This window comes from Poecilia formosa, unplaced genomic scaffold, assembly GCF_000485575.1.
Source record: "Poecilia formosa unplaced genomic scaffold, Poecilia_formosa-5.1.2 Scaffold290, whole genome shotgun sequence".
NCBI lineage: Eukaryota > Metazoa > Chordata > Actinopteri > Cyprinodontiformes > Poeciliidae > Poecilia > Poecilia formosa.
Window position 1 is genome coordinate 455206 of NW_006800229.1, and position 12024 is coordinate 467229.

Below are 12024 nucleotides of genomic sequence, written 5' to 3' on the forward strand. Positions count from 1 at the left end.
GTTTAGTGTGTGTTAACTGGGCTTTTTATTGCTATGAAATAAGAGCAGTTAAACTGAGGCGTCTTTTAAAGAACCACTTAATGAGACATTTGAAATTAGAAAGATCTAATAAGAAATTTGAGCTGAATGCAATTTACGTAAAAAAAAAAAAAAAGATACAAGTATGAATTAAGGTGAAAATGAACACTGAACGAAGCCAGATGAACAATGACACTGTTGTCAGCGCTTTCCTTCAGTTTCAGTGATAGAAATATGCACCGAATGCATTTGGAGATTTCTTAGTAGGAGCTTAGAAAAATGGTTAAAGTAAGTATCGCCACTTTGATCCACCAATGACTTAGTCCTTTACTTTCTTCCAGGATTTGCATAATCCTGGACGTCCTCAGCTAACCTCTCTCTTATGAAAGCGCAGACTGCAAAGTTTGTTCTCTGAACAAAGACGGTGGCAACCCACAGACGAGTCCCGCTGTGAAGCCCGCTAAGTAAACGCTCCGTGTCGGCTCTGGCAGAAGCCAGCAGAGTGAGGGATGTCATCTGTCACACTGACCTGCATTGTGTGTGTGCTCTGCAGCTTCTGCAGACCTTCCTTCAGATTCTGGACTTGCGACTTCAGCTGCTGTTTGTCCTCGAGGCTCTTTTCCAGCTCCGCCTCCCGCTGCTTCAGTTCGTCCCTCATTTTTAACAGTTGCTGTGAAAACAGAGCAAACATTAAGACGCTAATGTTGGTGAGAACTAACCAGCCGTAAAAACACCACGAGGTGTAATAAAAAAAAAATTAAATCAGCACATTGTTTAGCAGGCGAACTTTGCATGGGCAATTTTTTTTTACATTAATCTTAAAATGCAATAAATTAAATAATGAATGACCCCTCTGAAGTAAAAATGGATAGAAAAAAATATTAATGCTGTAGTATGATCTCAAAAAACATTAAAAAAAAAAAAAAATCTGAAAATTGAAACCTTTAATCGCGGTACATTTATCCAGGAACAAATTAAATCAAAGGTTTGAGCATAAAGAGAGAAACATTTTGGTTCTTGGTCTGTTTGGTTTTGTTTTCTGTAGGCGTTGAGCTTCCTGCAGCCATCAGCAATGAATTAAAAATGATCTTCAACCTTATTCAATTTGGCATACAACATTCAGGCAAGTTGGTAAAAGTTAGCTTGAGTCTATTTTCTTATTTAGTCCTCTTGTTGGCAAGGAGGAAAGTGTTTAGTGTGATTACTCCTTTTGAATAGTAATGGGAGACCTTGATTTGATTCTGGTCCTGAAGCCATTTGAAATTACTTTTCTGTGCGTTCCAGGTCTGGATTTAATGTTGGATTTGTTGGCTCTTGATTCCTAAATAAACTATTGCTCAACCCCCGAGAACTCACAGGAAGGAGGCACATATTCACCCTTTGTTTCATTCAGTCCAAACCCATTGAGTTTTTGTTAATCTCACAATTTTAGTCTTAACTGACCAAAAGCAAATTCACCAGCTTATGCTTGTGACAGTCGGAAAGAAAAAGTTTCACTTCTTAACAACCAGATGACATGTTTAATGGTTGTCTGGAAATCCGATGGTCTCTAACTGAGAACATTAGAGATTTTATTTCCCCTCCATTACCATTCTCCTCTCTGTGTGTGGGGACAATGAAATGACCACTGGTTTGAAGGGATGGCATTTAAGTTATATAAATGATATGCAAGGTTCCTACACAATTTTCATTTCAGAATATTTTTCCAGGCTCACATTTCTCTCCATTTTTTGTGTTTTTTTTAAAAAACATTCTGGACATTTAAAAACAAAATACTATCAAGCATCTGCTTGAATTGTCATCACCTGTAAGGTGCGTAAATCACAGAGTGTTAAAAATTGTCTGATTTTTACAGTGTTCTTCTAGTGGTTTTGTGGTATCAAGCCCAATTTCTAGAGCTATTGCTCTTAGACTGGTCAAATAAAAAATGTGGGAATTTTGAACATAAATATCTAAATTGGCTTTGTAATACATCCAAAGAATAATAGTGTTAGTGCTTGGTTTGAAGTTTTTAGAGTCAGGTTAAAAACAACAGGTCTAGAAACCAAATAGTAGTAAACTTGATTTTTGAATAAATCTACATTCAGTCAGTAAGTTCAAAACAAAATAATGATGATTAATAAAAAAGTGGAATCAAGACGTGTTGTTGCAAATGAAAGATTAAACATGTCAATTTGGACTGAAATCAGTTCTACGTTATTAGAGTTTTATATTTCAGAAAATGGGAGAGGGGAAAAAAAGAGGCTTAAAATTGAAACATTTTTCTAAACCTATCCAGACAAGAAAAATAATTAGAGAAAATTTCTTACTTCCCACTAATTCGCGTAGGAGCAATGGATGACATATTTTTGCCACAAGAAAATAAAGAGTCGTGGATTGCTAATTAAAAGTTCCAGGAAACACTGATCAATTAAAAAAGTTAAAGTCCAAATAAAAAATTCTCAAGCTAAATTTATTTTGAAGAGATTGATATGGGTAATAATAATTATGTGACTTTGTTAAAAAATGAATAAAAAAAAAATCCTGACTTGGGACTTTTTTACTCTAAATAAATGGCTTTGAAATGAAGGACAATTTTTCTAAATCACATAATCATGATTTTACTGCTACAATAAAAAGATGAAAATTACAGACTTTTTACACTTTTTGAGCCAATAGATGTGAAGAACATTGCATATCTAAAACAAACATTGCCAAATATTCAAAAGCTTCACATTTATTTTTGGATAAATTAAGACAAGTAGGGCGTGCTTTAGGATGAAGTATGAGAACTGGATTTAGGAATGTTTTAAGAGACAACAGCCTCCAAAGTTATCCGTTGAGCACAGATTAAACGATCAGTCTCCTGTGGTGATAATACAGAAACCGAGTGCTTATACTGCCTGATACACCACGGCTGATGAGAGAGGGTAACAAGCTGTCAATACATGCTGATAAAGTTTTATTGCAAATCCAGGAGACTGTGGCGAAACACCTCGCGGACCCGGCCAGGTCGAGGTATCCAATTTCAGTGCATTCGAGTTCATTTAATCCGCTCGCCTCCTCTTTTTCATAAACACACCCGGAGAGGGAGAGAGAGGGAGGGAGGGAGAGAGAGAGAGATGCATGTTGGAAAGGTAATTACTCTGGAAGCAGAAAGGAACAGCGCAGCCTTAATGGATTCTCTTCTTCTAAACGCCAGTCGATCATAATTTCCATTACTGAAGAAAGACAGCTGAGAGAGGACATGTGACAAACACCACAGTCTATTTAGTGCCACTTTACTTTCATCAAATCTAAATTTAACAGAGACTTGTTCTGTAGGAAAAGCATTGCTTATTATTTTGGGAGATACAGAAGTAAAACTGCTGGCTTCATTAGGTGAACTGGAGAGATTTTCAGTTTCTTTTCAGAAAGACCAAATTATGAATTACTGCTGAAACTTTTGGAGCATCTTTGAAATGGTGACAAAACAGTACACGTTGTTTTCAAGAATAGACTTGAAAAAGCAAATGAATAAGACAAATCTGCATTTTTGCTAAAATACTGATAGATAAAATATTCCCTATTTTATTAACTGTTATCAGTGAGAAGCCACATACACAGGGAGAACATGCAAAGTCAGAAATGGGAGTCAGCTCAGGACTTTCTTGCTGCAAGGCAACGGTGCCACTGGCTGCTCCACTGTGGAGCCCCAGCTTTTTATGTAGACCGACACAAACAAATAAATAAAATCCAATGGTTTTAAAAATCTAATAAGAAAGTAGAGTTTAACAGCAATGCAATCTGTGGAGCTCATTTCAGCAAAGGAGCAATTCAAAGAGCCTTACATGATGAAAAAATAAAATAAGCAAGAAACATTACGTTGCAGTGGAAAAATAAAAGAAAGGTGGGCATGCAGACTAAAATGAATCAACATTCCACATAGAAACTAAAAGCTGCTTCTCCATGTTTGGCTCTGGTTCTGGGGGATGCAGAACCAGAGCCAGAAGGCCTGAGGGGTCTGGAAGGTTGATACAACAGCAGCAGATCTTTAATGCATTGTGGTGCTGAGCCATTCAGTGATTTGTAAACTAACAACAGTATCTTAAAGTCTGTTCTCTGATCTACAGGAAGCCAGTGTAGGGACTTTAAAACTGGTGTTATGTGCTCCAGCTTCTTGGTTTTAGTCAGAATGCGAGCAGCAGCGTTCTATCTGGTTGACTTTCTTGGAAGCGATGTGAAGATGCTGTTGCAGTAATCAATGCAACTGAAGATAAAACACAGATGAATTTCTCTAGATCTTCCCGAGACATGAGTCTTTAATCCTAGAAATGTTCTGCAGGTGGTAGAAGGCCAACTTTGTAACTGTCTTTATGTGGCTCTTAAGGTTCAGGTTCGAGTCCATCACTACACCCAGATTTCATGCTGACTCTTGATTATTGATAAACAACTTGTTCTATGAGTAGTAACTCAGGAGGAGCTGCAGAGATCTACAACTCAGGTAGGAGAACTTGTTTTCATGGTTTGTTAAATTAGTAATCCATCATTCTCACAGTGAACATGGTGGCAGTTTCATTACATGGGCATGAGCTTATTTTGCAAAAGTTAATAAAAATGTCATTTAACGAGAATACAGAGAGGGATATGCCAAATGTACTGATTCAGAGTGAGGCAGGTGGGTGAAAAACAAACAGTCATCTCAAAATTGTATTTGTAGGAATTAAAATTCTATTACAAAGACTTCAAAGTTATGCAATCCTCTGTCGGTCTTTCAAATTATATTCTTATAAAATATACAGAAATGTGAGGAATGAATATTATTGCAAGGCATTGATTTTCCGGTAATCTGCACGCATCAAATTCATCTCTTGTTTACATTTCTACTCCATCTATGGATCTGCTGAATGCCTGCTGTAATTATTTTGCTTCCTGTTTCTCCCGCCTGTCTAATCTATTAATGTGCATCTTTCTTACAGGTTGTTCGATTTCTAAACACCAGGGAAGACAGCAGGAAAAACTTTCAGCATTGAATCCTTTTGTATTTAATGGATTTTTCAAAGGTTATAATAACGGCTTAGATGGGCTGTAATTTGAAAAAATGAAAGAATGAAGTAGTTCTCCATTAGGATGCAGTGCAGCGCTTAAAAGACGAGATCCAAAACATTTTACGAAGGAAAATAATTAAAAATTGACCTAAAACTGTTTTATTTGCAAGGTTTCTTTCCCCTACGTATGTCTATGCAAGCCTTTTAAAGTAGCAGCACCCACCAACACTCATCAAATTGTCTTCAATCAGAGAAAAGCAAGCAAAAACAAAGTCCTTGGTCAGAAAGTGGTAATTTAAAAGTGGATTTAAATCGTTGTTGGACATCAGGATGGTTAGTTTATGAAGCATTACCTTTTGCATGCCTTGCAGAGCCTGCTGCAGGAAGCTGAGCTGCTGTGAATGAGTGGTGTCCTCCTCGCTGCGGACTGGCTGGTTCTTTCCCTGCTCCTGTTTGAGCAGCTCCACTTCGTTCCTGTAGGCGTCCAGCTGGCAGCGTAGCGAGTCGTTCTCCTCCTTTAAGGCTTCTGCTTGGGAAACACCTACAGACATAAAAACACACAACACACATTTTCTTTTTAAAATGTGCTGAGTGTTATGGGACTGATCAATTTGGTTACGGTGTAAGTAAACGGCGTTTAACGGTTTTTATGCTTTGTACTGTAAATAAAAACTAAAAACCTGAAAGTTGGATAGTAACATTCACGGTAAATTTCTTTATTCTCTTGGGTGTTTGCAGGTATAGAAGGTGAGACAATATTTCTATGACAGAACATCCTGAAAGCCAGAACAACAACAAATCTATTTGATAGATGCTTGCTAATAAAAGCCTCTCAGCTTATTCCCAAAGTGCAGACGGAGTCAGAAAAAGATCTTGTGTTTATTTATAAAACCGGTTACACTCAGGAACCGGAAAACTTCTAACAGCTTTTTTCCCACTTAATTCTTTTGTGTCATCCCCAAAGACAACACAGTGCAAGTTACTGCGACAACGCACCTTTTGTTGGGAAAAGAGGACATTTTCCCACCTGATTTAAAATGACAAAAGACTGGCAAATAAACACATGACGAAGAAAGACAGAACAGTCTAGCATTGGAAGATTATAACAGGGAAAAAAAAGCTATTTTATATGAATCTAGATCAACTATTTCACATTTTAGTCCAAGATCATGTAATTTTATTGATTCATGAAATCATGTTTTCAAATGTTACTAAATAATCCTGCTAGTAAACTGAATTTAAAAATACTGTTGAAACCAGAATTTATATATACTGAATAAAAAAAAAAGACACATAGTGACATGGGCTGAAAGAGGAAGCCATTAGTCTGGTAGAACTTTGAAGACAAAGACCTTCATTTTTGGAGACATATTGTGTGGTTTAATGAAACTAAAGTAGAACTGTTTGACCATATTGACCATTGTTACATTTGGAGTTAGAACTGAGATGCTTGTGCCATCCTGAATGTGAAGTATGGGGTTAGCAGCATCGTGTTGTGAATATGTTTTGCTGCAGGAGGAATTGGTGCCTTTCAACCCAAGCAAACTATTGGGAAACTTGTAAAAGGAAACCCAGAAGATTTGACCCAAGTCATGAAGTTTAAAGGCAATGCCACAAAATACTGAGGTAAAGGTATGTAAACTTCTGATTTGAAGACAATACAACATAAATATCACAGATTCTTTCACACTCATCATTGTGACATTTAGTAAAATGCGTAAAAGAAACATGAATTCTTTATCTATGGATCAATTAAGACAAAAATAAATCCACAAGCTCGCTTCAGGTTCCAGGTAAGTGACTTATTTTTCTGAGAAATGGCATCTTTCAAAGAAAATCCTTATTTAGTTTGTACAAAAGCCAAGGGCAGCCATGTCTGCAGTTAATGCTGTATATTTGATTTCATTCATTTTCTACCTTGCATGATTTTCACGTCAACACACCAGAGTTGGTCTATTTCCATTATCCTGAGAATTTGGGCTCTTGTTCAGTCGGAATATTGGCACACTCAAGAAAACAAGCTGCATTTTTGTGATCATGACAGGATTATGGGGTGAAAACGAACGATTCTTGAGTTCCAACCAGCAGCTTAGCATTAATTTATCCTTTAACAAGTACTGGCTCAAAGCTCAACATTTCTGTCAAAGCAGTTGAGAGACACTGACACTTGATGTTCTACTCCTCATGCTTACATGGGATGCAATTTAATGTGAGAAACGCTGAACAGCAGACATATGGATCCTTCATGGGCAGGAAAATACTGATGACCTTTTTCTGTATATAAAATATAAAAGCTCACATGCAGCAGCTGTTCACTTTCAATAAAAGCCGTTAAAGGTCTTCATAAAGCTCAAATTCATTTAAATTTCTACTGTCACTCAAACATTTGACTAAGCGAAAAAACAATGCAAACAACAAGCACAATAGATAAGAAATGTGCTTCACAAATGTCAAAATGCATTTAATTTATTCATGTCTACAATTTTAATGTTCCAAAAACTCATTTTGCACTCAGTCCAGCTAAATAAAATGATGAACTGAAAAATATATCTTTCATTTTTGTTATTTGTAATAGGAAATTTGCTGCCATTTAAAAAAAAACCCAACAACACAATTTTATACCTATATTTCGATTTTAAATAAATTAAAACTTGAAAGCCTTTGCAAAAAGAGCATGGACATATTTTCTTCTACAGGAATGATGTCTGTGGAAGACTATGAAAAAAGCACAAGAAAAATAGTTCAATTGATAATTTTCGTGTCATAGTGTTGATGACATTTAATGAGAAAAATTGGGGTCGGGGGACGATTAAACCTGCTTCTGTTAAGATTTTTACTTAAATCCTAAATTAAAAAGTTAGTTTTTTTAAATCATTTTTAGAAGAAGTTTTAAAGAGACACTTGTGGCTCTGCAGGTTGGAAGCTACAGTTTGTTTTAGACAAACATATGGGTATTGTCAAAGGAGTTTGTGTTTTCTTGCTGGATGTTTCTTGATGTGAAATTTTCAGCTTTAAAACCAGTGATAATAAAAATAAATATTTTGTATCATTTGGGATTTTGAGAAAATCTCTAAATATGTTAAGAAAATACCTTTATTAATCAAAATGACTAAAAATGGATATCCTAGATCAGAGGTCTTTAACTCTGGTCCACCAGTGTCACTGTCCTGCAAAGGCCTTCTCATTAATTATTGATTTTATTTAGGTGTGTTGCAGACTTGTGTCCTAGGTTGCTCTTTAAAGAAAATAAACCTTGTTATCTCAAAAAGTGGCATTTGCATGCAAAATATCTGTGTTCCCAATCTCCCGGTACAAGTTGCCTCATTAGAAGTCTTTAGTCGTGTCTGGATTCTCGCCGCATCTGATAAATCAAACACCAGGAGCGTGTAGACAATGACTGGAAAGTGTAATAATCCCAGAATGTTCTGTCCAATAACTCTCCGCTGGATATTTGACCTGACCTGTAGAGCAGAGGCGGCAGACAGAGGGAGGCATCATCATTATTATGAGACCTGCCCGGCACCAGAGACGTCCAGCACTATCAGCTCGCTCTCCTTCTTTAAAGAAGAAGCTTTAAAAAAGGAAAAAAAAAAAAAAGCTAATTCGCCGTCTGAACAGGAGATAATCCTCATCCTATCTCTGTGTGTGTGTATATAAAAGGGTATTTTATTAGGGTATGTGTAGGTGTTCAGGAGAGCTGCCAGCAGTCTGTCATCAAGGACCATTGGCAGTGTTAATGAACTCTTGCTGGGCGAGTGTGCGTGTCCAGACGGAGCTTGTGTGTGCTTCTCTTCCAGCAAAATGAAGGTTTGAGGTGAAAAGGGTATTGATCTGAGAGCCTCATCAGCTTGGCGAGAGGAGATGTCAACCGCGTGGCCAGATTCGGTTACATAACCAGCAGCGCTTTCGACCCGCAGGAATGCACGCACACGCCTCCGGGCGCACATCCGCCAACAATAACCGGCGGTCCGTCTTTCTATTCCGCACATGGCTCAGACGCGAAGCTTCGATTCGCTTTGAAGAGGCTGCAGTCATAACCCAGGTGTTTCCAGCAGGGCTTGTTGACGTGTAAACATTCATTCTTAAAGGTTAGAGAGGGAAAAAAAGGGGGCTTAACACTTCAGCCTGTTAACACAAATATCAGGACGCGTCACATTAACACCCGTCACCTCAGCCGATCCTGCGGAATCGAGCGAAATGACGAGACTTTGACAGCAGCACTAATCGCTGATAGCTAAATAAAAAGGTTGCAAATGAGCCGACTGTAGCGTTTACATTTATTTGCACGGCAATTAGAGATGCTGTCATATTGGCAAATGGCAGAGATCGGAATGATGAACACGGAGGAAGAGTAGATGAGGAGAGCCTTGCATAAGGAACAGCCGACAGCGACCTTACACACGGCGGTGAGTGGTGAGCGGTTTCTCCGTGCTGCTCTGGTGACTACTCTCAGGCTATTGTTATGGGGCTGGAGAGATAAGCAACACCATTAGCTTTAGTTGCTTCAGCACACAAAAATAGACTCCTCTGAGGTAAAAAACTGATTATCATCGCCCTTATAATCTGAAATATGAGCTTGCGGATGAGGTCTCTGTGTATATTTTTGCTGGAGTGAGGCGTGGCGTACTGTGAACCTGTTTCCTTATTAGTGTGGAGTTGTAGGAGGGCTGTCAGATGTTTAGAGGATGATCACTGTCATCCCAGTCAAACGTAACCGTCTCCCTCAGTTATTTAACAATCAATGCGTTCATCCTCAAGAGATCTCGATCGGTAGATTTCCTGTCAAGATGACAACAGTGCTGAGCTGCAGATACGCGCATGCATATGCATACCTGAGTCCTCAGAGTCTTTGCTGTCAGGGACGTCCTCCATATCATCGTCAGACATTTCCATCTCCTCTTCTCGCCTGATGCCCATCAGCTGCTCGTTGTGCATGTTTCTGATCTCCTGCGAAACACAGCGAAAGGAGCGGTGGGTGAGAACTGCCAAGACTCATGAGGACTTTTAAGGAGGTGCTGAACTTGACCGGGTGCAATCACCAGGAAAGAGTCCTCTTCTATAGTTAATGTGGAGCATAAGATATGAGGAATACTCAGAGTAGGATGAAGGAGGACGAAGCTCAATGGAGAAGAAATGCTTCAAAACTAAGTAGCTGCTTCTCTTTTTACAGCTCAGACTGCAAATGAGACAATATGGGTTTAAACTTTACGGCCAGTTAGAGCCTGAAAGTTCAATATACTCTATTAGGAGTACATTTTTGGGAAGTGGAAGGAAAATGATGCATGGATTTCAAACATTTTTACATTTAAGATCAAAAATGTATGGCATGCATTTCCATTCAACCCGCTGTAACAATACTTCATTGTGACAAATTTTATCTTTTGCATAAATAGAGATTGAACATTTTGCCCATTCATCTTTGTGAAATACTTCAAGTTCAGTTAAATTAAGTAGTTTTCAAACCTTATGATAAATTATTAAATGGATTTACGTGGTTTTGAGTTTTAAGCATTTTGAAGCATCAAACTGGGTTTTCCTCAGGTTAACTTTGCTCAAAGCATCCCCAGAGCATGCTGCTGCCACCACCACACTCCACAACAGAGATGATGTCTTCAGGGTGATGCACAGTGTTTATTTTTCTGACAAACAGGTTTTTGCATGTGTTCAGAGCACCTTCTTTGACAAGTGTGTTGAATCCCCTCCTTAGTTTGTGGCAAACTAAACATAACCAAACTAAACATAACCTCTTGCCACCTTTACACAAAGACAATCTGTAGATCTCTGAAGTTTCTGCAAAGTTAGCGCTGCCCGATTGGCTCCTTCTTTTGTCAATTTCATAGCCTGCCCTGTTAAAAAAGGAGGTTGGCTATGAAAACTTTTCTGATGGTGAATTAAACAGAGCTCTGTGACATGTTCAAAGTTTAGGTTTTAAAAGCTAAAACTCCATTTTAAACATCTCTACAACTTTATCTCAAACCAGTCTGCTGTGTTATTATGACATTTGTTCACTAATGTTCTCAAACAAACCTCTGAGGCCTTCACAGAACATCTGGATTTGTACTGAGATGAAATTGCACACAGATTCACTTTATTAAATAAACAGGAATCTTCTGAGGGCAGCTGGATTTTATTTTGGGTTAAACAATAAACATGGCTTAATATAGAGAACTTTATAGATTTTAAAATAACAATAAAAACCACATATTTGTTTCCTCGCTGGATTATTATGCACTACTTTGTGATGATTAATTATGTACAATCTGAATAAAATACATTAAAGTCTGTGGCTGCATTGTGACATGAATGTCACAATGAATATCACAATGTGCAAAAGTTTCAAACTTTTGCACATTTAAATTGAATTTAATCAAATTTGGAAAGATAAAAGATATGTAAATTTAAACAAATACTCTGATTTCTTTAAAATTTCTCACCGGTAACTGTAGTAAATAAGAAATAAAACAAAAAAAAATTCGCTTTTGTGGCCGTTATCACACTGTTGTCATTGTGCGGAGATAAAAAAAAAATGAATAAAGATTCTCAATAAATAGCTGCTGCAGCTCCAGCTAAGGATAAGAGAGATTCCCATTCAAACTGACTGAAATCACAGTGATGTGAAAAAAAAGAAAAAGTCAAGTGGTGCAGCTAATTTATTCAGAGCAGCCACCATCAAAACTAAAGCTGCAAAGATTTAGCAAAGCATTTTGTACAAGAACAAGCTGATCAAATGAAGTTATTTTAGATGAAGGTGCTAAAAAAATCCTCTGCAACCCATTAGCAGAAAAAACGGTGCAAATTACCAGTAGCTACTTTTAAAAGCTCTTTAAAAAGGTAAAAACTGACTTGTTTTCATCTTAGAAATCAACTAGTTTTTCCACAAAATGACTAAAAAAAGATTATTTTTAAACAGCTGTGTTAACACAGACTGTCTTGCTGTTGCTGATTTTTATGCAGCGTTCTGCTTTAATTCCCAACAAGGAAAAAATACATAAATCAGAGG

At 37.5% G+C, this 12024-nt stretch overlaps 1 protein-coding gene across 2 annotated transcripts in view; it reads right to left on the bottom strand.

Annotated features, from left to right (window-relative positions):
* enox2 (ecto-NOX disulfide-thiol exchanger 2) overlaps nucleotides 1–12024 on the bottom strand; it is a 194778-nt gene that overhangs the window by 12365 nt on the left and 170389 nt on the right. For both annotated transcript variants that reach the window (XM_007571927.2, XM_007571932.2), the window contains 3 exons: nucleotides 9857–9971; nucleotides 5378–5565; nucleotides 548–688 (listed from right to left, as the gene is read on the bottom strand). In XM_007571927.2, coding sequence (XP_007571989.1) covers nucleotides 548–688; nucleotides 5378–5565; nucleotides 9857–9971 — 444 coding nt within the window. The remainder of the gene's footprint in view (nucleotides 1–547; nucleotides 689–5377; nucleotides 5566–9856; nucleotides 9972–12024) is intronic.